The 24,022-nt window shown below is 31.7% G+C and overlaps 4 protein-coding genes and 1 long non-coding RNA gene across 10 annotated transcripts in view; 3 read left to right on the top strand and 2 right to left on the bottom strand.

Annotated features, from left to right (window-relative positions):
* Positions 1 to 9,700, top strand: part of GIIIspla2 (Phospholipase A2 group III) — a 74,805-nt gene extending 65,105 nt beyond the window's left edge. For both annotated transcript variants that reach the window (XM_081995935.1, XM_081995936.1), the window contains exon 6: positions 9,395 to 9,700. In XM_081995935.1, the coding sequence (XP_081852061.1) occupies positions 9,395 to 9,587 (193 nt within the window). In that variant the 3' untranslated portion in view covers positions 9,588 to 9,700. The remainder of the gene's footprint in view (positions 1 to 9,394) is intronic.
* A 48-nt stretch (positions 9,701 to 9,748) lies between these two features.
* Positions 9,749 to 13,896, bottom strand: LOC145740392 (uncharacterized). 3 transcript variants are annotated; one of them, XM_081995926.1, is made up of 6 exons: positions 13,640 to 13,896; positions 13,338 to 13,583; positions 12,678 to 13,279; positions 10,634 to 10,783; positions 10,355 to 10,574; positions 9,749 to 10,114 (listed from the first exon to the last, which is right to left on the bottom strand). In XM_081995926.1, the coding sequence occupies exons 1-6, from the start codon at positions 13,748 to 13,750 to the stop codon at positions 10,052 to 10,054; spliced, it is 1,392 nt and encodes a 463-aa protein (XP_081852052.1). In that variant the 5' UTR covers positions 13,751 to 13,896; the 3' UTR covers positions 9,749 to 10,051. The 3 variants fall into 3 exon arrangements, with proteins under 3 accessions (XP_081852052.1, XP_081852053.1, XP_081852054.1); XM_081995927.1 differs by having other exon boundaries at positions 9,749 to 10,119; positions 13,640 to 13,895; XM_081995928.1 differs by having other exon boundaries at positions 13,338 to 13,518; positions 13,640 to 13,775.
* A 90-nt stretch (positions 13,897 to 13,986) lies between these two features.
* On the top strand, positions 13,987 to 18,747 carry LOC145740400 (uncharacterized). Its single transcript, XR_014181420.1, has 3 exons — positions 13,987 to 14,072; positions 17,638 to 17,728; positions 18,593 to 18,747. It is a non-coding gene; the product is annotated as an uncharacterized LOC145740400 (long non-coding RNA).
* On the bottom strand, positions 16,114 to 23,626 carry LOC145740391 (dynein regulatory complex subunit 2). The gene is made up of 6 exons (XM_081995925.1): positions 23,476 to 23,626; positions 23,165 to 23,417; positions 22,877 to 23,100; positions 19,670 to 19,867; positions 18,864 to 19,251; positions 16,114 to 17,833 (listed from the first exon to the last, which is right to left on the bottom strand). The coding sequence occupies exons 1-6, from the start codon at positions 23,617 to 23,619 to the stop codon at positions 17,427 to 17,429; spliced, it is 1,614 nt and encodes a 537-aa protein (XP_081852051.1). The 5' UTR covers positions 23,620 to 23,626; the 3' UTR covers positions 16,114 to 17,426.
* Obp59a (Odorant-binding protein 59a) lies at positions 21,466 to 22,705 on the top strand. 3 transcript variants are annotated; one of them, XM_081995938.1, is made up of 5 exons: positions 21,466 to 21,686; positions 21,743 to 21,926; positions 21,986 to 22,263; positions 22,320 to 22,446; positions 22,498 to 22,705. In XM_081995938.1, exons 1-5 carry the CDS (start codon positions 21,636 to 21,638, stop codon positions 22,602 to 22,604), a joined length of 747 nt encoding a protein of 248 aa, XP_081852064.1. In that variant the 5' UTR covers positions 21,466 to 21,635; the 3' UTR covers positions 22,605 to 22,705. The 3 variants fall into 3 exon arrangements, with proteins under 3 accessions (XP_081852064.1, XP_081852065.1, XP_081852063.1); XM_081995939.1 differs by having other exon boundaries at positions 21,469 to 21,686; positions 21,980 to 22,263; positions 22,320 to 22,437; XM_081995937.1 differs by having other exon boundaries at positions 21,497 to 21,686; positions 21,980 to 22,263.
* Positions 23,627 to 24,022: the final 396 nt, after the last annotated feature.

The following is a 24,022-nucleotide window of genomic DNA, read 5'->3' as shown; positions in this document are numbered from 1 at the left end:
ATTAATGACATTAAATAATAATAATTAGTGTATTAACACAATGGAATATTACATTGTACTCACAGTATAATTTAATAACTTGACGTTTAACTACAATCTATACACCAACGTATTTAAGAGTACTTCCTTTAGGTTTAGTTGTAATTTGTCTTGGATAGTTTAGATGCAAAATATCACAGTCAAATCAAAATCTTCTTTTTCTTCTGCTGGCCATAAATACTTTATTCTTTCAATTATCTTCACATCGGAACCTGAAATAAAGAAAACAAATGTCGTTTTGGTTGAAATTGACGCCTGCAGCAAATATAGCAACCAAAGAGCAAGCAAATAGGTATATCATAATGGCATTTTTTTAAATAAATAAATTAAGAAAACGATTTTTTTTAAATTTTTTTTACAATTTTGATACTGCTACAGACTCTTGTAAAAGACAGCTTTAGACGGTTTAAATATTTTATTTTCTCTAGGTCTTAAAAATGCTCAAAAAGCATTAAATAAAACCAAAATATCATTGTGATAAAATTTGCTTAAAGTAAGTCTAAATTGGGTTTTACCATCAGAACTAAAAGTGTTCCAACCAAAAATAGACCATAAAGACTATAAAAGTTGTGGTAAAAATGGAAGATTTGTATATCTATTTCATTTTCAGTTTTTTCAATTAAAATATACAGGTTGTCTCCTATGTACAGGCTGACTGTTTATATTTTACTCAAAACGTTACGTTCATTTTGCACTTACAGCATAGTCTAGATTATGGGCGATTATGAATGATATAATCGAATTATTTGATTATGGTCGATATTTGATAGTAATCGAAATTTTACTATTAGGAAATAGTTGAAACGTTTTATTAATTAACTGAATACAGATACAAATCAAAGATCAAATATAAGCATTCGACGATTATTAGTTATCCAAATTTTAGCAAAAAATTTGTATCATATTGAAGACCGGTCAAACAGCTGTCTGACATGAAACAAATTTCATAGTTAACGTGTCCATTTTGGACATATTTAAATCTGTCACAATGATGGTAACTGTCAAATACCATTCTATGCAGCAATAAAATTATAAAACTGGTTTAAAAGCAATACAAACAAGGGTAAATCATATTATTATGCATTTTATAGTTTTATGAGTTGTTTTTTGGCCATTGTGATGTGTAACTCTCTATTCTGGATATATTTCGATTTGTCATAATGATGATAACTGTCAAATACAACTCCATGAAGCTATCAGATTATAAAACATTGCTTAAAGGCAGTACAAATCATATTTAATGATTGTTTATAGGTCTATGAATAAAATTCTGACAGTTATGGTGTTTCTTGGTGGATCACCCTATATAGGAAAATGTTGAGTTATCTTGTCTAATATTAGCAAAAATAGAATTTGCGCTAATTCTCTTAAAAAATACAGGGTGTCTGTAAAATATTCTATGAAATATTCCTGACATACAAATAAGCCGCTTTAAAGCAACTTACCTTAGTCCGAAATTGTTCGTTTTTTAGAGACAGGGCGGTAAAGTTAAAAATTAAAATCTGTTTTTCTTAATTTATTGTACATTTTGTAGCATATTACTTTCAAATCTGGTAGCCAGAGGTTTTTTGCGATGCGATACCCGAATTTGGACCCCTGCAATTTGAACAAATTTCAGGTGACGGAGTTTCGGTACAGTATCGAACACTAAAAACCGAAATAACTCGATTATTTCTCGATTATTAACAGTTTACATTAGCGGTTCTTAGCAGGAGTACATTTTTTGCTTTAAAATGTTTACATCATTTTCTTAAAAAATAAATAAGAAAATTATACCGCGAAAAATTTACGGTCACTTAAAACCATCAGAAGTATTTTTGTATCTCAAAAAACCCCTGAGTACCAGATTTGAAAGTAATACGTTAGAAAATATATTTGAAAGTAATACGTTAGAGTATACGTTAGAAACATTATATTTAAAAAAATCAATTTTTATTTTTTAACTTTCCCACCCAGTATCTCGAAAACGGAGAAATTTCGGACAAAGGTAAGTTGCTTTAAATCGGGTTATTTTGATGTCCGGAATATGTCATAGGATTTTGTACCCGGCTTTTAGAAATACCCTGTATAAAGCAGGTTTTACAGTATGAAAATTTCACATACAATTTGGAAGTAATTTTAGGCCGTATAAAACTACTTTTTTAATTAACAATTTCTACATATTGCCCTGCAAAAGTTTTAATTTATGACCCTTATTTTCATTTTTTTATTGCTTTATCTATTTTTCAATTTTAGGTTGTTGTTGATATTTTATTATTTCATAATTGATCAAAATTTGTTTTAATTATTTTTTGGATTCACTCGATTATGAATATAACTATTGATAATACACTTTGCACCCTCATTCATAATCGATCAATCGAATGATCATTCGATTACTTTGATTTAATCCATTATAAAAATGTATCGATTATGCTCAATACTAGTAATATTTCCTAGTACCTTTCTTCCTACAGGTATTCGTACTTCCTCGTTCCAAAGCCTGATGAACCAGTATGATTTCGAATCCATCATCCTGTATAACATGCGGCTATTTTCTGTAATTACTGAGTAACCCAGTCTTTTGAGTTCTGTACAGTTAGAAACATAATTAAAAGCATTAAACTTTATTTTATTTTACATTAACTGTCTATATCACGATGAATTCTCTTAACTCTTAAGAGTTAATTGGCAAAACTTAATTTCGCCAATTAACCTGCTTAAGAAGATAAACAGTAACATTCCGCTAATGGCGCTAGAAAATCATTTTTACACCATCTCTGTGAAACGTTCGCTCAATCATCAAGGAATATGAATTATTGAGATTTAAACCGCTAATAGGATTAAATCGGACTTTACGATGGATACCATCAAAGTTAATTGAGCGAAAAATTAAATCGACAGTTCGGTAAATTAAGAAGTAACGTTTTGACGATGCCTTAAAAGGGTTCAGGCATTGGACATATTGGTGTTAAATCACCCAACGGGTAAAACTGAATTAATTAAGGTTGACCATTTCTTGACCAGACGATAAAATAAAGTTGATTTATTTGTTGGCCGCTTTACAGACCGCGACAAATTAAAATCGCATCACAAAAACTGGACCTTTTGCAAATACGACACGGTTGGTATTATAGAAAGTAATCGTTCGCACTAAAAAAGAAAAAACCCAAATTCTCGGTCTGGAATTGCTCAACGCCGGCAACGTGGAGCCGTCCGAAAATTCCCTTGCAGGAAATTGATAAGGAATGCAACAACTGCCTGTTCACATCGAATTTTGCTGCTGGTCTCCTTCGTGGCTTTTCTGTTCTCCTGCTACAAGGATCGCGCAATTTTGCGGTGTTTGTAGGTGGAGCCACAGCAGGATCCGACACCGCGATCCTGCGATGCGGCGAAAGCCCCACTGATGAGGAGGAGGAAACGGAAACACGATTTGCACTTGATTTGACGATTAGCCCAGCCTGCTGTTGCGCATACAGGGTGGCGTAATCAAAGTCAATATCAGTTTGCAATTGCAAAAAAATAAGAAACCATTCAAAATTCAGGCAAGGCATTTTTTCATCATTTCATCAAAATCAATTTATAATCTGAACAAAAGAACTAAACTTCACACCTCAACCGGAAATAGTTATTTACCTAACAAGTGGGGAAAGTGGTACTCTTTCTTTTTAGTTGGGCGGAAAAGACGCTTTCCGCATGTGTTGGGTACAACATTTTTCGTACCAGTATTAATTTTCATTAAATTGAACAAAAATGTATAGTAAAATTACTAAATTAAAAGCTTCTGCAAAGATGACTAAAAGTGTATTCTTATGTGTCTTTATAATGTTTTTTTTTAACAAAATGAGTGCGGAAAAGTAATTTTTCCATACTAATGCGGTAAAGTTACTTTTCCGCACTCATTTTTTCTTCTCTTGAACATTTCATAAAGAGGTTATATAAATAATATTACATAAATTAGCAATTTTCTAACTCTAACTTTGAGTTACGTAATGAAGGATTTACAGCCACTAGTGCGATAATGATTGTTTTATTGTAATCTTAGGGTGCTTTACCGCACTAGTGCGATAATGCACAATTAATGCACTAATGCACAGTAGGCCATTGGGCCCTAAGTGGTAATAACGACTTTTGCTATATTGAAATATTGAAGGCTTCTAAACGATAAAAACATGCTGCAAAATGTATAAGTATCAATTTACACATTTAAACTGACCAAAAAATTTCCAAATGCTCCTGAAGTAGTCTAAAAAAATTTAAAAACATTCCAAAACAATATAGTAGCTCTAAAATACCTTGCAAAAGCTGACAAAGCAGCCTAGAAGCTTGCAAAAGCTTTTAGAACACTCTAAAAGCCTCCAAATGCTTTTCAATTTATCTAAAAGCTCTCAAAAAATTTCAATACAGTAAAAGCTTCCGTATGCTTCTAGAGCAGTTTAAACAGCTTCCAAAAGTTTCTAAAACCGTCTACAAGGTCTCAAATGCCTTAAAGGCAGTCCAGAATCTTCAAGGCGCTTTAAACTGTCCAAACACCTTCCAAATGCTCCTAAGTTAGTCTAAAAATGTTTTAAAACACTGGAGAAACTCCAAAATGCTTCTCAAGCAGTATAAACCTTTCCAAATAATCTTTAACTAGTCTAGAAGCTCTCAAAAAAATTCAAGGCAGTCTAAAAGCTTCCAAAAGTTCAAAGTAAAATGTCTTAAAAGCAGTCCAGAAACTTCAATGCTCCTAAAGTAGTCTAAAACGATTTCAAAACACTACAGAAACTCCAAACTGCTTCCAAAGCAGTCGGAAGTCTTTCAAAACAGTCTAGAAGCTTCCAAAAGCATTTAGAACAGTAATCGAAAAGATTCCAAACGCTTTTCAACTAGTCTAGAAGCTTCCAGAAGATATCAAAACAGTCTAGAAGCTTCCGAAAATTCCTAGAACCGTGTAAGACTTTCCAAATGCCTCTAAAGCATTCCAGAACCTTCAATATGCTCTTTAAACAGTTCAAAAACATTCCAAATGCTCCTTAAGTAATTAAAATTTTTTGACAACGTCTAAAATCTAAACTGACAACCCACTTTTAAGAAATTAACGACTGGTTTTTTATTGTAACTCCTTCATCTACATATAGCATGACATAAATACTATTAAATGCTAATGTTCGCATTGTAGTTGTCTGCTGGATCGTAGGAAAAATATTGTACCTAATACGTGCGGGAACTGTCTTTTCCGCACTTGATAGGTAAATAACTAATAATTATTTGTTTCAGCTTTGCCACCCTGTAGCTGAGATGTATTATCTTATTTTTCTGATCTGAGCTACCGCTGAAGTAGAATGTTTCCCTGTGTCTGGAACTACCCTTCTATTTTTTTTGTAGAAATGTCTCTAACTGCACTTTACTCTATAAGAATATCAGAATATCATGCGACGTACATATTTGCGGTGAGATCAATAACAGAGACGTGCGCCTATGTTATTTATTAAGAGATTAATAAACTGCGGGCAGACAAACGGATCGGACATCAAAAGATTTATTAACGTTCTCGTTAACATGCCGTTAAATTTTCTTTCGATTGTACTGCGGATCGTAATTTTAGCCATCATTAATATTCGGTTGTTCCGCCTTTGGTCTTTTCGAACGTTTAGTCTGATTACGCCATCCACCAGCCACAAAGTTCTTACAAGAACATATTATCATTTACTTTATAATTGATGCAATTGATGTCATAATTGTTCGTTTTAAATTTTTCCACCCATGTTGTTTGCAAAACTAATTACATTTCATTAAGATGAGTTATGTGTAAAATAATTAGTACGGCACTGCTTTTGCTTAAATCGATTGGCTGGTTACAAGAAGTCGCGTTTTAATAAATCATACTTCAGATTTTGATTGTTTCTTTTATCCAGTTTGGGTTTCGCGATTATTATTTTATTTACAACAACCCAATTTGGTTTGTTAAGTCTGTTTTATGGGTTGAATATTAAATTGGGAAGATAACATTGAACACGGCTGAAAATAAACGACTCCACTTCGAAAATTAATTTTTGGTTTATGGGTTTTGACGGGATAAGTTTATTAACTTTCGTCCACTTGGAATGTCTGATAAAGACCTAACCTATATAATATGGCAAACAAGGGCCTATAAAATACATAAATGTCCGGTGCACTGACCATAGACAGCAATATTTCATTGCAATAAAGCTATCGGATTCAAGAAAATCCGGGCGTCTAGTGGCAATTGGATTCGCATTTTATTACACACTTCAAATAGCTGTAAGAAAAGTGGTGACTTGGAGATTTCTGAGTGGCATTTTATGGAAGCCTACTCAAACTTTCACGCTAGTCTTTTACTAACTACCTGATAATGCCCTAAATACTATGATCTAATAAAATTATATTGGACTTTAAAGTTTGTATTTATTACTTATGAAAGGAAATAATTTTTGGCATTGGGACAAAAATTAAAAATTATGTTGTCATGACTTGAAAGTGACATAAAGCGTAATAAGTCCAAATAATAGTTGAAAAAAGACCACTTAAAACTGTAAGTGGGTGTATAATAGTTTAATCACTAAGCTTTTTACAAGTTTTTGGTTTTAAAATGGTTTACTAGTGAAGCAAAAGTAGGGTTTTAATCTAAAAACCTCCCTTGACTTAGTAGTTATTTGGAAACCCAAAAGTAGAGTAACTTTATTTCTCAGTGTTCTTTTTTAGGTGTACTCAGAGAACTGAGTTTTCTCAGGAGCCCTCAGTTTTGGTCTGACAAACAGTTACTCAGCAAAACGGTGAATTACTGTAATATTTTTGAAAAATCTGGAGTTTTCGCAATCTTTTACCACAAAAGAAGTTCTTTAAATAAGCTAAAGTAAAAGATATCTCCTGGTTTCGAAAAGTTTTGGCCTATAAAATGGACATTTTTAAAAAAATTTGTTTTTGTGATGAAAACCAAGTGATTTAATTACCTGCTAAAGGTTTTGAAAATGTGTTTTTTATTGATTATCTCCTAATCAATTTTCAAGTACTATTCAAGATTATAGGAGCTTAATTATAATAACTCTTTTTTTTAGTGAGACGTTTAGCGATTTATTATTGCATCCCAAAAATTTGAACGAGGGTGTTTTTAAAAAGGGTTTTAAAGGGTTATTTCTCTAATCCACGTGTACCTACTGGATTTTGAAAATCTTTCTTCTAAAGATGACTGTAGCTACCAAGGTGCTTAAAGTAAAAAAAATAAAATTTTGTGTTACCTCGGGTAACCCGGAAAGGTAGAAGTAAAAGTTGGTTTGAGTCCAGCTGAATACGGAACAAACTGTTTACCTAATTATGCCAAAAATTAGTTCCTTTCGTTTAGTAGTATACAAGGGACCACAAAGTCGTGTGTAAGTATGGTGATCGCAAAAACGGGAACAGACTCAAGGTTGGGTAAATTATGGCAAAAATGTCAATTTCTTCCCGAGATATCCGAAAAAAAAACGAAATTTTGGAAATTAGTTTTTATTTTTTTGTTGACTTATTTGATAACTGAAAATAAATGACACTTTGCACCATTGTGCAACTCTTCCTCCTCTGCAACGTGGCAGTATCATATGTGAGATTCGACGTTTCGGTTTTTGGTTACCATTATCAAGTTTCATTTTTCTTATGGGCACCCTAAGAGGATTAGATTTATTATATTTATTATAATTGACATTTTTTATTTTCTCTTCATTCACGTTTCTGTTTTGTTAAAATTTTATGAATTATTAATTAATAATGGGGATTGCTTTAGGGCGAAACGTCTGTTATATCAATACATTAGTAGTACATACATATGTATCCTGTAGATTGTCAAAAGTAGTAATAAAATAGTGAAACGTGTTTTTTAATTTTATGTTTAATAAACGGGTTTTTTAAATGAAGAGATGCTAATAGGATATTTGTAAAAATACACGCAGATAATCGAATTTGTAAAAATTGACTAACTGAACTATAAAAATTCTAAAAAATCGATTTCCATGAAAAACACACTTTATGAAAATTTTTAAAGTGGATGAACAAGATGAAAATTGCAAGTCAAAAATTACGAATTGATCTTAGATGACTCTAAAAAAACAAATAAAATAATAAATTTCTATAACAGCACTTTTGAAAAAAAAATGTTAAACTCAAAAAAAGGGTGAAAATGACAAATTTGTAATATTATAGTTGTCAATTAATAATGCTAATTTTGTTACCATAATTTCAGTAACGATCACAGTTTTTATCGAATTCTAACCTAAAATTGACAAAAAGTGTTAAACATTGTTTAAATCCAGACCATTTTACATAACCTGCACAAAAAGAAGGATCATATTTACAATCTAATGATGGTTACCAAAAAACGCGACGTTGTCGTGTTTTTTTTTTTTTTTTAAAGTTAATATAATATAATAAACAATAAAAACAAATTTGTTAGTATTTTTGGAAAAATTGCAAGACTGAACCATATCACATGAACATCTCCAAAATCGTAAAATAAGCTTTATTCAAAAACGTAAAAATCCAATATTGCACCCATAAGAAAAATGAAAGTTGATGATGGTAATCAAAAACTGAAACGTCAAATTTTAAATATGAATTTGTCACGTTGTAGAGGAGGAAAAGTGGCAATGGTAGTGTAATTTATTTTCTGTTAAATAATTAAATAATTTAACTAAAAACTAATTTCCTGTCGTCGTTCTGTATCTCTTACTGTTCCCCATTACTGATCCACTTACACACCGATTTGTAGCATCAATCCTTTTAATATTGATTTTCGATGTTATTGCGACTACTTTCCTTTTTTATCTAAATCTTTTAAACTGGCTAATTGTACAATAGATTTTCAACTGAAACTGTCTTTATTCTTTCAACAATATGTATAATATCTACATTTTAACACAACATCAAGTAGATTTATTAATTTTATGTTTATAAAAGAATAACTTTCAACATACCTGTGCTACAGAATACCGAACTCGATTGGAAGGGTAGTAGATTAGCAACGTCAATTGTATCATTAGTGTGTCATTTTCCAAATATCAAGGATTACATTTAACTTCTGTCATTTAAAAGAAGATTCTTGTAAACAATTTAGGTCACCTGAAGAAGTACAATGTAAAAAAACAAATGTTCAAACAATTATTTTTACAATTGCTATAGTACACTGTAATTGTATAGTTGTATCTTTTATGTTCTATTTATTTTATATATGCATTTGTATTATTCGTTTTTTGATCAGCTTTGTCAACGAGAATTATTTCTTCGGACATTAAAGCATGTATTGATTGATTTGATTATATTTGACAAATTTATGACATAACAATATTAAAAATCAAATCAACCTTGTAAATTGCATCAATCACTGACATATTTTTTTTAATTTCAGTTTTCGAGCCTGTTTAAAAACGGTCGGAACTAGTGACGCAAACCTGGTCGGAAAGTTGTTCTTCAACATCGTCCAAACTCAATGTTTCCTGCTAAAACCCAAGAAGAAATGCATCAGGACATCCTGGTGGGGCAACTGCTTGAAGTACAAGATGGTGAAACAAGCTCACATTAAGGATAATAGGCCATTTTAGGGCACACATTGTGCAAAATAACAATCAAACTTTTTGTAAAAATGTAGAAAGTTATTAATGTTAACGAGTAATTAAGAGTATGTAGGTAATATAACATGTGATTTAGAACTAAATTGTTTAATTTTTTCCTCGAACCTTGCAGGGAACTGAAACAAATCCAAGAAAATAAATATCTCTATTTAAATATGTTTTCATACAGACAGATCAAGTTTAAGTATCTTATAACTACTTACTATTCCATAAATTAACAACTCAATTAATTATTATTTCTTGATTGATCTCAGAAATAAAAGTTTTGATGCCATTACAAATGTTGGAATGTGTAGAGTAATTAAAAGAGTCAACTGAATAAAAAATGATAATGAGGAATTTTACAGGAAACGAATCTAGTTTAATGCATTGTAAATATTAATACAAGAGAATGCTGCTTTTGCTAATAGTATAATATTAAATGAATTGTTGAATCATCCACCGGTTAATTGTATTTCTGTTTTAGTGAAAAACTTCGGTCTTTGAATCTGTTGTGACTGCCCTGGAAAAAAATTACATTATTTAGGAATACTAGATAGGTTTCTGAAGCAGGTTCTTTTTCCCTAACTTTATCAGTGTTAAACAAAATTTTATGCCAAACTTACTTGCTGTTTTTTTCTGTTGCCAACATTATTTAGTGTTAAAAAGGAGGAAAAAAAGTGGCAATGCGTGCATTTGGTATACAAATTTGGACTAAATACAACAGTTTAGATTGAATATTAATTTAGAAAACTTACCATAAAATGAACTCTCAATCGTTGCGGACTGTCAGTAGAAAATATACACTCTGTACACCAAAAATCCCTGAAATTCTTTACGTGCTCGCCTATATGCAATTGGGTTTCCGTTTTTGATTCAAACGTTGTATTGCAAAAAGCACAATAATAGTATACCAAACAGTTGGCAAATTTTTCTTTATTACACTTTTTGTGGGTAGACTTGTGGACGGTAACAGATCTGCAATCAAAATGAGTTAGTAATGAAAAATCAGTTATTACAGGCATATTCTAACAAACCCTTTCGAGCTACTTCTAAAAGGGCAGAAGGGGCATTTGAATTTGCCCAATTTGTTTTTAGGAGTTTCGTGGGTTAATATGTGAGTTACCACACTTCGCTTATGAAAAAATTTTGTTTCGCAAACGTAACAACCATAACATAAGGACTCGCTGAAATTATACGATTCGTGTTGTTATTGGTGGTTTTTTTAAGTTTGACGGAATTTTGATATTTTTCTTAGTTTATAGTGAAAAGGCATTTATTTTGCTTTTTATCAATAAATTGAACCAAGATAAGCCATCTAAATCAACAAAGATAATGGTTATAATATTGTAGTATGATAATATGATTCGTGTATTATATCCTCGTGTGGTATTTAACCTTTTGCTCCAACTGGACCACACAAGTCGGGTAGATTTGAGTTATGCAGTTGACTGCCAGGTGAATTTGCCTGTTTTTCTTGTACACAAGGAAAAGACTAATTTCAAATTTTAGAGAATTCAATACCAATAATGGAATGTCCAAATTAAACAGTAAACTGTGATGACTTAATGTTTCAAAGATAATGAGACTAGTTTTCACTGAAAAAAGTGATGAAACTTCTAAGTCTTCCGTTGAAGACCTTCCAGCTTCATCACCCACTCGACATTATGATTTTCAACGAGTTCAGCAAACTTATCAGGACCTACAAACAACCCTATCCAACAGGGACGTAAAGTTAGTGAGAAATGGGAGAAGCACCAGATCAATAAGATGCAACAAAAGTATCAACAATCGAAATTTAGTACAAGTAACGATCGAAGCAGCTCAATGGAAGAAGCCAAAGTGAGAGGAAACAACGTTGGAGATGATCCTGATAACGAAATGTCTACACTGAAGTGTAATTTTGAAAAATTAGAGCTGGTAAAGTTTGAAATCTGTCGACTAAACGAAATATTTGTTTAAAATTGTTTATATAGACCAGTGTGTGATTATAGTAACCAGTTCAGCTGCAGGAAGAGAAGTCAGAGATTTTATCCAAAAAACCGCGGACGAATGTTTCCAACAAAGTGAACAGTATTACCACAGTATTACTAACTTTGATTTGATTGCAAAATTGATTAATTGTTTCATATCTAATACCACAACAGGTATTTGCAGCTATAGAAGGATATCTATCCATAATTCAAGAATTCTTCAGCAGTGGTTGGAACAAGTAATTCATATGCTCTGGATAGGAAGTAACAGACCTTTTAAACTGTGGCCTCCGAAATCTACCGAGATTACACCCCTCGATTTTCAATTGCGGAGAATTGTGAAAATAAAGTGTATTAAGCAAGGACACAGAGTCAAGATTAATTTTGTACTAGAATAAGACAAACCTATCTAAAAAGAAGCCTACAGACGTGTAGCTGAAAATAACCAAAAAATGTATTCAAACGGACGAAGGACCAGTTGAATTACGTCAATTATTATTATCATAATGGAGTCGTCTATAAAAAAAATGTTTAGAAGTACGCAGAAAAATATTTGACTATTTTTTTCTTAAAAACGCAACATTTTGCTGTGAAAGAAATGTCTGTAAAAATCACACTTATCTGATACACCATATATCTGCGACGTAGAAAAGGACATGAGTCGTCACTCTAGACGGTGGACGTATGCCTAATGAACCGATATTGTAGGTTACGTTTAAGTTTTATGTTTACTTTATAGTGATTTGTATTAGAAAGTTGTTCAATCGTGTTCAAACTATAGTCAGAGCTATCCTAATAAGGTATTTTTACGAGAAAGACTTGTGGAATGAGTAATTCGCGTTCAAAGAGGTGTTTGGCAATATCGCAACAATATTTTCTCTTTCTACTATGTTTCTCTCTGTTTCTCTCTCCGTTACACGGTTTTTCTTTCAATTCAATCAATTTTTCTTTATTCTTAACGAATTTCTCTTGCTCCAAACTACCGTCATTTTCATGGTATTTAATGTCATCTTTTTGGTAACATATTAAAAAAAAACATAAAAACTCAGTCAAACTTAAAATGCTCAATTACCAATAGCATAACATTTTTAGGTGTAGTAGTTAGTACCTTGGAAAACGTCTTTGATGTGATGGACCAAATCTTTGCCCCGGTGGAAAATCGGCAACGTCGTTTTCAATTAACACTTCTTCGGTTGACTCGTTATCAGTGTAACTGTCAATGGAAATGTGGTCTGAATCAGCGTTTGCCACAGTACAATCTTCTACAAAAACATCATCTTCAGTAATTTCAAGCCCGCTCGACTCGGAAGGCACCAAGTTATCATCGTTGTAGATAGTATTTAAAATTACAGTTTCATCAGCTTCAAATTTTAAACATTCGATATCAGGTTCCTCGATTACTGACACTGTATCTTCAGAGCAACATTCTGAAATTATCTCGGTACTTTTGTTTTGTTCTGTGTTATTATCATGAGTGGTAATTCCACTTATTTTTTTGTTGCCCTGTCGTAGAAGGTTGGTGTTTGTATGCATTTTATTTTTAACAAAATCTTCCACATCTGTATCATTCAAAACTGCAAGATTGTGTTGTTGACGATATAAAGTCAGTGATTGTTCTACTTCAAAACATTGCTTCTTGTAGTTGTACATTTTTTGTATCCAATACCAGCACTGATTGCACACTATCACTTCAGACCTTTCACTTGAATTCTGGTTTTTAATTAACACTACATAAAATTGTGGATTGTTGGAAAATAAAGATACTTACAAGAGGAAAAAGTGCTACAGCTATGATTTTCTGTAAATCCGCAACTTGAGAAGATCTGGTAACTGAAGTGAGTTTGAGGTCTTGCAGATTAAAGCACACGTTGCACAATTCAAAGTCATTTTTTAGGTAGGGTTTTGATAAACCAAGCTGTTGCATTTTAATTCCTTTATCCACAACGTCACTAATAAATTTTACGCTTTTTAAACATTCCAAGCAAAGTGTTAGAGTGTAAGTTAAATTCAAATTCTACAAACAACATTTTTATAACCTTTTAAACTACATTAAAAATTGCTTTTACTTACCATTCCCGGAAAAAGTTTAATTAATTTTGCTCTTGTAGACTGATATTCTTCCAGTACAAGGCCAGCTTGCACTGATTTTAAACACAACCTACAATATTTTCTGTCGGTCATTTTATGTCATTGTATACCTAACAATCAGCTTGAATAATAATTATATTCTGCCATGTCAGAAGAAAATTGCTGGTGGTATTCGGCTTACATTTTGCTGTAGCAGCGCATTTGGGTTGCAGTTAAATACGTTCCTAGAGAAGTGGCCGAAAAAGCAGTTCAGCATCTTTATAAAAGCAAAAAACCTGTTTTTTGCTGTTTGTTTACACGGCTACTTTCCGGTTTGTATGTATTGGTATATTGCTTCTAAAAGAGTACAATTGTTTTCAATAATTTTTCTGGTTGTTTGCACAAGCGGTATTTACAACTTCTTCTAAGACTTAGGGTAAGAATAAGTTAGCTAGTTTCTGTTGCTTCATCTGAATTTTGATCCCCAAATTACATTGGGTGCCACTATACATATTTTAGGTGGTTACTAATAAAATCTAAGTACTTCCTAATTGTTATAGACAAGCGTAATAGTTAGTATATTAATTATAACTGACCATAACTATAAACAACTTCCTGAGTTCACTATTCTGAATACAGACTTGTATACCCTATATACAGAGAGACTACGATTCGATCCTATGTACAGGAACCTCACATTATTAAACTAGTTTAGAGAGTGTTTTAAAGAAATTAATGAAATACCGCTTTAACAGCATTAAACTTTAGTTTTGCTCTTGAGTTGTATTTTCGAAAAAGGACTGTATTATCTCCAATTTGAAAAAGTTACAAATTGAACGAAATTAGAGCAGTTTTTTAAAGAAAAGTTTCCTTTGTATGTATTTTATTATTTAGACCCTATAATTTTATCAGTTCTGTTTCTCCTATGAATAAAATCTTCATATTTTAGAATATGATATCAACATTCACGGTATAGAAAATTTTTAAAATCATTTTGGCAAAGTTTTTGCAGAACCATTATTAACTTAATTTTTTTTAAATACGGTCCTGATGTTTTTATGTTAGTTTCTGAAGCCCTTTTTCTTCCGAATTCAATAATGTATGATATTTTACTTTTTTATTTTTGGTAGTAAAAACTCTTTTGTTTGTCTTATTTTTAAATTTCAAGTAACAATAACTATCTAAATAAGCTAAACTGTTTATTAGCATAGGCAATTTTTAATTAAAACAATCGGATCCGTAATAGGTAAAACCTTGGTAAAACATAGTAAAACGTACATTGAATTTGGAATAAATAGGTATTTTACAATCTGATATTAAAGAACAAGTACCGCATTTAAAATGAGAATTTTTCCAAAATACTTCAAAAGTCAAACAAAAATTCGACGTTTTCTAAATATCATTTTATTAAGACCATGATTACGCAACTTTCCTCCTATTTAACCAAATCTGTATCCCTAACCGTTTTCAAGATCTCCAAAAAAGTTGCTCTAATAATGTTCAAGCTAAACATAGAAACTTTTAAAATCAGAGAAAATACAGTACTTTTTTTAAAAAATGCTCGTCTTTAGTATTTTTGAAAACGACTCAAGATCGAAGCCAAAGTTTGATAATATGATATGCTTTTTTATTTAATCAGATGCTCAAAACTCATTCCATGTTGGGCTAAACAAAGTTATAACGTAATGTTAAACTCATTTCTTACATTCACAGTTTCTCTCGGAATTGATCCATATTCAGATTATCAAGTGAAGCTGACTGTGTTTTAGGTACAACAGTTTTTAAGTGACCCCATAGAAAAAGCCGGAGGATGGTAGATCTAGTGATATTGCCGGTCATTCTATTGAATCACTACTCGCAATTCATCAACCATGATGTGGCAATCGTTGTGCCAGTAAGTGACTATTAAAGAAGTGATAAAACACACTTTCTTAATTTTCTATGTGGATATCAGTAGACTATTATCAATATTTTTAAACAAAATAATAATAAAAATATGTATAAACTAACATGGAAAAAAACTGACCATCAGATGAAATTTCAAGTAGGATACCGATGTTTTTCTTTTCTGAGCTTGATTTAACCATAAGAATATTATTTTTTTGTTGTCCCAGTATCAACCCCGTTTGTTGATATCTTTAAGAAATCTTAAATCATATAAGTTACTAATTTATGATAGGAATACCTGAAGCATTTTCAACAATATAATACTTTTAAGGAGCACCAGCTGGTGAGGTCTTCATTTATGATTTCTTTAACAATTTTTCATACAAGTTCTTCATTTAAAAAAGTTTTCTTTTGTGCATGTCTTTAATAGGTTTTTCTTGTCTGTTTTGTCACTATTTTAGATGTGCTCTGTGTGAAATGTGAAATTTCTAGTTTTGGCGAGATCAGTAACTGGATAACATTAAATTTGCTATCTTATGACCAAATGGTTTCCTCAACAAAAAAACTATTTAATCTAAAACACACAAGAAAAAGGCAAAACTTATTTATTTAAATTTAAAAATTCGAAGAAAGAAAAACAGGAAACTGGTCATTTTCTTATTCTCATTGACAGTGTAAATCCAAACTATTCCTAGATGAGCACCTAACATGTAATGTTACCATCAAGTTTTAGTTCCTTTGCTGGGTTGAAATAAACAATGTGTAATCAAGTTTTTAATTAGAACCACCTAAAAATTAAAGAAATCTTTAAAGGGCTACTTATTGATAATGCTGTGGAAACGGACTTTTGTTTGATTTTCCGCATAAATAAAATATACGATACAATTTTAAGTATCGACAACAATGCTGTTAATTAAATGTTTTGTTGCATAATAAGTATAGAAAATATTGATTTAAATGAAATTGCGTTCGCACCAATTGAGTAAATCAAGCTATTGGTGTGATGTCATTGACTCGATCTAATACGCTTATTGTATTAAAGTCACTGAGATGTCAAGTCAATGACTGATATTTATTAGCGAACATTCAATCACAGATATAGAGCAACTTACCAGTTGTTGGCCTCTGAGAGATCAAGTACTTGCAGCTGGTTAATTTGCCTTTTAAAATTACATATAATTGGTCAGAGTATGCGTTTTACAACTTACAATTATTATTAATATACTTAATAATTAAATTATTCTTAGGGAGTAAAAATTGATGTTCATTTTTACCTTTGGCTGTTAGATGCTTTTCAAATTTTTAGATCAGCTAAAGCTAAAGTTTGCAATACATATGTGTTTATCTGTTAATTATTTGATTATAACAAAAATAAAACTCTTGAAAACATCTTAGCTTACGGAGGTAATCTAAAACCCTAAAACCTAACCAATCTTTATGAAAAGCAATTGTATAAAATAAAGATTACCTAAAAGGCTTAACTTAAGAACAGTATACTTATTGCAAATAATAATAAAAAAATCACTATTGTACTAACTTTTTCAAAATCAACTTAAATAGCCATTGGAACATCCTAAAAACCATGAAAATAAAATAGATATCAGATATTAATAATTTTATAAAACCTTTCAAAGTAACCACACTTGACAATCCCTGAAAATGATTTCACAAATATCACTTTTAAGACCTAAAAATCATGTTTAAAATCGTTTAAACGTTTCATTTGAAAGATAAACTTATTTTTAGACGTCTGTTTGAGAAAATCGTTGACGTTTTGGGCTTTCCAAAGAATCATCTGGAAATTGTTTCAATATACTAAATTTTCCATCTTCAAACTTTATTATTGCCTTAAATGAAGCAATTTGGAATGTTTTCTTCTGACATATTTAAAGCAAATCTACTGTTAAAGCATTATTCTATGCAGTGGAGCCGAAAGACTTCCACGTTTTCTTGAAGGTGCCCTAGTCGACACAATAGTACTACTAGGAATACTTTGAGACAAAGCAGCCGCCTCTAAAACAGCTTTTATCATCCCAGCCAGTTGTTTATTTTCTTTTTCCAGATAAGTTTTCTCTCGCTTTAATTCCATCACATCAATTTGTGCTTTATTGCAGATCGTCCAAAAACCCTCCAGTTTTTCCAGACTTTCGAAACACTCATTCATGATGTTTTTTTTGAGATCCGGAGTTTGAGAAGCTGCACTGTGTGAGTCGACTTTTTTGCTTTCAATCTTGATTTCCTCGATAGGGGCTGGTGATGTAGATTTATGAGGAATACTGGTTTTGGGTCGAGGCTTGGGCTTATCAATTTCTGTAAATTAATATTGTTTATGTCAAAATGCTGTAGAAAAATTTATACACAGGGAAGGCTAAATTAAAAAAAGTATTAAAAAACTCTAACAACAGTAGCAGTGACAGTTGGGCACAGTGGTGTAGAGACAAACTATGTTTTCATTCCCATAAAAAAATCGAATTTACTAATGAGACTAGTCAACAATTATGAGAACTAGAAATATGTAAATGTTTGAATGTAGCTTAAGGATATTAGTTATCTTTACCAAAAATCGTGGCTTGAAAAATGAATCTGTAAATTTAAATAATCCAACAGAAAGTCAAAACTCAACATTTATTTTGTTGGATGGTGATGCTTTAACATTTAGACTAAAATTTTGAAAATTGCAATTTTAAAATTACTACAATTTGAAATTAACTACTATTTGCTCTCAAAGTAAAGAAAAATTTTTGTGAAAGTTATGTTTCTTAGTTTATCTTGCTACTTTACATGATTTTTTCAAAATTTGGTGAAAGAAAATCAGAAGCTGGAACACCAATTTTGGATTTATTAGCATATTTAAGTACTTTTACTTCTAGTTACCAAATTGCCGTTATGAGCACATGTGTTTTGGGATATATTTTGCTAGTTTTTATTTTTTCAAGAATCTGTGAGTATAATCAAGAGTCTAAAAACCACTATTTACACATCATTATCATGTGCTTATCAGGTTTCAAGACGTTTCAACATTACACCCACCATTACCCCCCCATTTACGCCTGTGATTTTATATTTTAGTTAAATGCTGAAGAAAAATATGAGAACTGGCTCAAAAAACGAAATTTTGTTTTCGTTATAGTTCCCCCTGTTTGTGGTATTCTCTCTGTCAATGATAAGAAAAGCCACTATGGTAATCTTGAAAACGTTTAGAGATACAGATCGATTTAGTTATATGTGAGAAAAGTTGTGTAATTATGGCGTTAATAAAATGACATTTAGAAAACGTGATTTTTTATTTTACTTTGTAATTTCTATTCTATGCATTCAGAAACATCGTAACAAACTTTACCTTCTTTATCCTCGATATGCAACGTTTTTTGAAACAGCTTTTCATCATCAGTTAGTCCAGACTCTTGGACATCTTCCGGATAAACAATAATGGGCAACCAGTTGGCAACTTTCTCTCTCTCAGTCACATACTTTTGGCACGTCTGGGACAAGGACAGCAAATGCTTTCCACTTCCAGCTAACTGTGTGAGATATCGCAAAACTTCACTTGCAGTGGCTGTTAGAAAACGCAGCTTTCTTTCGTCTTTTTCCATATCAGTTTTCAAAGTTTTTTTTATTTTTAGATATTTTTCTTTCAGAATAGCTTCCTCAGCTTCCAGTGACTTGACCTTATCTGACTTTAACTTGACCAGATCCTCGTAATTGACCGTCAAAATTTTCACAAGTTCCTGTAATCAAATTAGTTTTTCCCAAATGTGCCTGATTTTATAAAAACAGGTGGCTCGTAAGTTTATACGGCCCAAATAGATGTGTTAATTTGATATTTCCGTGTCGTAAATCGTTGAAAATGGCTTTCTAAAGCGTTAAAACTGTCATCGACCATCTTCCGTAAATAAATTTGTAGCTCGTCGACACAATAAGAGTTTAAGTACATTTTAGTAAAGTTTGTAAAGCATCCGATTCTGAAAATTTATTATTTTAAATACACCTTAATTTGTTTGTGATGTAACATTGTGAAAAATTGTCTTATTTATTAGTGAAACTCTTAACTGATTAGTCCCGGATACAGAGATTTACGATAATAAACAGAACGGCTTACATTAAACTGTTAGAACGCTATAAAAGTTTCATCATTGCGTAATTTACCTCTTCCTTAATCATTTTCTCCTCGTTATTTCGTATTTCTTCGGCACTTTCGGCGTCAATCCGGCGTAATTCCTGCAAGTGACTTCTACGGACGTCCGTTTTTTGGACGTATTGCCGAATAACTTCCAAAATTTGTTTCCAAAGTGCAGATTCGGTTTCGCCTCTTGTTTTTCGTAGATTTTTCAGAACCATATTGTTCTAGAATAGTATAACATTATTTATACAGAGTGTCCGCTTTCGTACAATTCAATGAAATCTTGAAATTCACGTGACTCTTCTTACTTTGACTTAGATAATTAAGAATATGTATTAACCATCTTTTAATAGAGAATTAACAATAAGAAATTAAAAAATTGGGAAAACCTGGCCTAACACCTCTTTCACAAATCATTTTTTTCGTTAATGTTGAAAAATAAATGTTGCTAATATTAAAAAGAATTTACTTACAGTCACAAATTTCTATATTTAATATCTGAGAGTAATATGTATGCTATTACTTTTAACAGAAATAGCTGAACTTAAAGTTTAAAGTGAATTCCTCGTTCACCATGTGATCAGTATTCGTAAACATGTTCTGTTTTTGTATATTTGCAAAAATGTTTCAAAGACGTCAGTATTTCGCTTATAGTAACACTAAAGCGCATTAAAAGAGCATTAAAAGCAAGCAAGCATTAAAAGAACACATTTTGCAGTGTAAGTGAAATCATAACCGAAATAATATAAAATAAAATAATTTTTTCGTAGACCTTGAAAAGGTACAATGAGAAAGTATTTTTAGTTTTTCCATATGATCTGAATTAACTTCAAAAATTTTTTTTTATTACTTCAAAAATGAAGCAAATTCTTTATACTTGAACGCTACTAATATGACTTCCTAAACTGACTACTCCATTAGATTTAACTTATTATAATCTTCTGTTTGACACTTTTTTTTTCTTTTTTCATCACTTTAATCTGTCAATTCAGAGAGGAAGTTCAAAAAATTGCAAAAAGCTGTTGTATCCCTAAAAAAACAACCTTCTGAAGCTTACTTTTCCTCGATCATCTGAGCTTTATTTTAAACACGTGATTTGTTTCTATGCATTGCCTTTTTTCCTCCAAAACCATCGAAAATGCAACCCCCTGTATATTCATGACCATGATACCTAACGAAACATTTTGTTTCTTAATTAATTTCTCTAAAAATTACTGCAGGTGGAAATGTCAAATTTTTGGAAACAAGTAAGGCACTAAAATCTATTCAATACAAAAAGTAAAGTACTTAATACAAAATACAAGGTTCCATTTACTACATTATGATGTCACACCTTTCTGGGTCATCCAGTATACCTCAAATAAACACATTTGTGTAATATCGGTTTCCATTGAAACGAAATTTTTTACATAGTATCGGTACTACAGATATTTTACTGTTTCAAGTTAAAAAGTCCAGCTTAAAACGAAAAAAAAAAAAATCCTCCCCATTAAAATGAAAATTTTTTAAAAGTTATATAATATAATTTTGTTTGTCCAAAGCTTTATCTACAAGAATGGTAAATATACATCTGACGCACTCTGTAAATGGGCCACTCTGTAGACCTAAATCACTGCAAATTATAATGATGTCATAACAAATACAGTTATTAATTCAATGTAGAATACATCTAATAAGACATATCAATTATTTAATTTGATTCGGTTATTATGATCTCTTTATTAAACAAATTTAACGAATATTAGCCATGCATCCTCCACTAATTTCAGGATGTCAATTATTAATTTGCCATACAAAAACAGGATATTGAATCTGACAACTCGCCATCAAAATGGTCGCTCTAATTTGCCATAGATCCTACTAACTTCAACAATTTACCAATTAAAACGTTGCTACGCTAGGAAACAATATAAAATACATTGTGCTAGTCGATTTGATCCAATTATAACTGAACCACACAACAATATTGAATGTCAACCGTTTACTGTAAACATGAATTTTGTGTTACTGGCGGTAGCTTTGAGTTATGTAGGTGTCTGCCAGGTGAGTTTGATTGTTTTTTTCCTATGAGCAAGTAAAAGACTAATTTAAAATTTTAGGGCATTCAGTGCGGAATGTCCAAACTAAATAGTGAACAGTTCAAATCTGTGATCACTGAATGCATCAAAGATAACGATACTTTGACTAAAATTTTCGATCTAAGCTCTTCAGTTTCCACTGAAGAAGATGATGAAACTTCTATGTCTTCAGATGAAGACCTTCCAGCTCCATCACCCACTCGAGGTTTCGATTTTCAACGAGTCCTCTAACTACAAAACAAATATTTTTATTCACAGTTTCAGCAAACTCATCAGGACCTACAAACAACCAATCCAACAATAGGAACGTCAAGTTAGTGAGAAATGGGCGAAGCACCAGATCGAAAGGATCCAGCAAAAGTATCACTAATTCTAATCAAGATAACCAACAACCGAAATTTGGAACAGGAATTAGTACAAGTACTGACCGAAGCACTTCAATGGAAGATCAGGAAGAAGCCAATGTGAGAGGAAACAACGTTGGAGATGATCCTGATGACGAAATGTGTACCCTAAAGTGTATTTTTGAAAAATTAGAGCTGGTAAGTTTGTAAAACGTAGAAACTAAGTTAAATACTAAGTTAAATTTTGTGTATAGACTGATTCAAACGGATCACCCGATCATACAAAAATCTCTTCAGTTTTGACCAGTTCAGCTTCAGGAAGAGAAGTCAGAGATTTTATGCAAGAAAGCGTTGATGAATGTTTCCAAGAAAGTGAACAAAGTCAGTATTAGGCAACTTACTTGATTGTAAAATTGTTTAATTGTTTCATAGGTAATACCACAAATACGTGCGAATTGTCTTCCAAACTGTTTATGTGCTTGGCAGAAAAGGGCCGGTCGAATTGCGAGGATTGGCCAGCCGGAAATCTTCCATTCTAAACATGTATGTATTACCAATTTTTGTTGACTATTGCCATTAACATTGACTAGGTTTGTTATTTAATTAGTGTAAATACATATAGAAAATGCATGTTGAAAAAGGTTTTTTTTTTTAAATATCAAAAAGTAGTCACTTCACGTTCTTATCACGGAATAAAGTGAAGAAATAAAAACCTATGCATAAACAAACATGGGGGAGCAAAAGTTAAACTTTCCTCCCTTGTAGCGCAAATAACTATTACTTCCTCATTTTGACTATTAATTTAACTTACATTGTACTCCACTTCGTAAAGACGTCTGGTATAGTCTTCCCAATTGTCTTTTAGGACATTAGCCGCCCTACTTTCTTGGCCAAATGTTATAGTCTTTAAATAGCACATTTCTTGGTCCGCCTGAGTTTCAATTTCTATTGTTTCAGTTGCAGCTTGGTTTAAAATATCTTCAAGTTCTTTCTGATATTTTGACTGAAGCTGGTCAATGTGGTGATGTTGATTTTCTGATAATAGTATAATCAGTGGGTTACTGTAATTGTTCATATAACTAAATTGTTTAATACGTACCAATAATGTTATCAAGATGAGTAGAATGAGAGTTGAAGTTATGCATGTATTGTTCTTCTGCTTCTTCAAGTTCAATGACTAAATTTTCAATTCGCCTATTCTTCGTTTCAACCAAGCGTTCTATTAATTGTTTCAAATGTTCCACCTCGTCTTTCATTTCTTTCACCTTTATTTTACGCATTATTTGGTGCCAATTTTGGTTGATTTTCGCCATATTCAGTCGCGTAAAGGCATCTTCCTTTTTGATTTTTTTCTGAAATTGCCATACTTGCTTGAACAAAATGTTAACCCATCATGTGCTTGTTAATAACCTTCATAAACGTGCTAATCAACTGCTCTTTTCTTCGTCTTGCCTCTTCTTCCATTTCAGCTTTGTGCTGAAGATATCTGGCGCGTTCTTCATCCGACATTCTTGCCAGTTTGTTGGCCAAAGTTTTCTTCTTCTTACCTGCCATGTTGATAATAAAAATAAGCAGAAAAGAAACCACTAAAGTGTTCGGCGTTAAAAGAATTAAAAATATCAGATTTAGGGTAGTTATGTCCTGCTGTTGCTACGATAAAATTGAATTAACCTGGCGTTGTATAGAAGACTATTGACTTAACAGGGTTTCACATTCACAGTAAGGGGTGTTTATTATTATTATTGGTTGGGTACAGGGATTTCGAAAACTGTTAGAGATTCAGGGTTGGATTCATTCATTCAGTTGGTAAAGGATTTTGAGGCATTTCGCAGTATTTCAGTCAATTTGAATCTTAAATCAATTAATAATAGAAGCATTGTATTTTAAAGATATTTGAAGCCATCGAACCTCTCACTTCTTTTAAACATGTTTTAGTATTAAATTAATGTGGTAAAAC

Source organism: Ips typographus, linkage group LG1 (genome assembly GCF_016097725.1).
Source record: "Ips typographus isolate SLU linkage group LG1, UJ_Ityp_2.0, whole genome shotgun sequence".
Classification (NCBI taxonomy): Eukaryota; Metazoa; Arthropoda; class Insecta; order Coleoptera; family Curculionidae; genus Ips; species Ips typographus.
The sequence above is the reverse complement of the archived record's forward strand: the minus strand, read 5'-3'. Positions and strand labels throughout refer to the sequence as shown.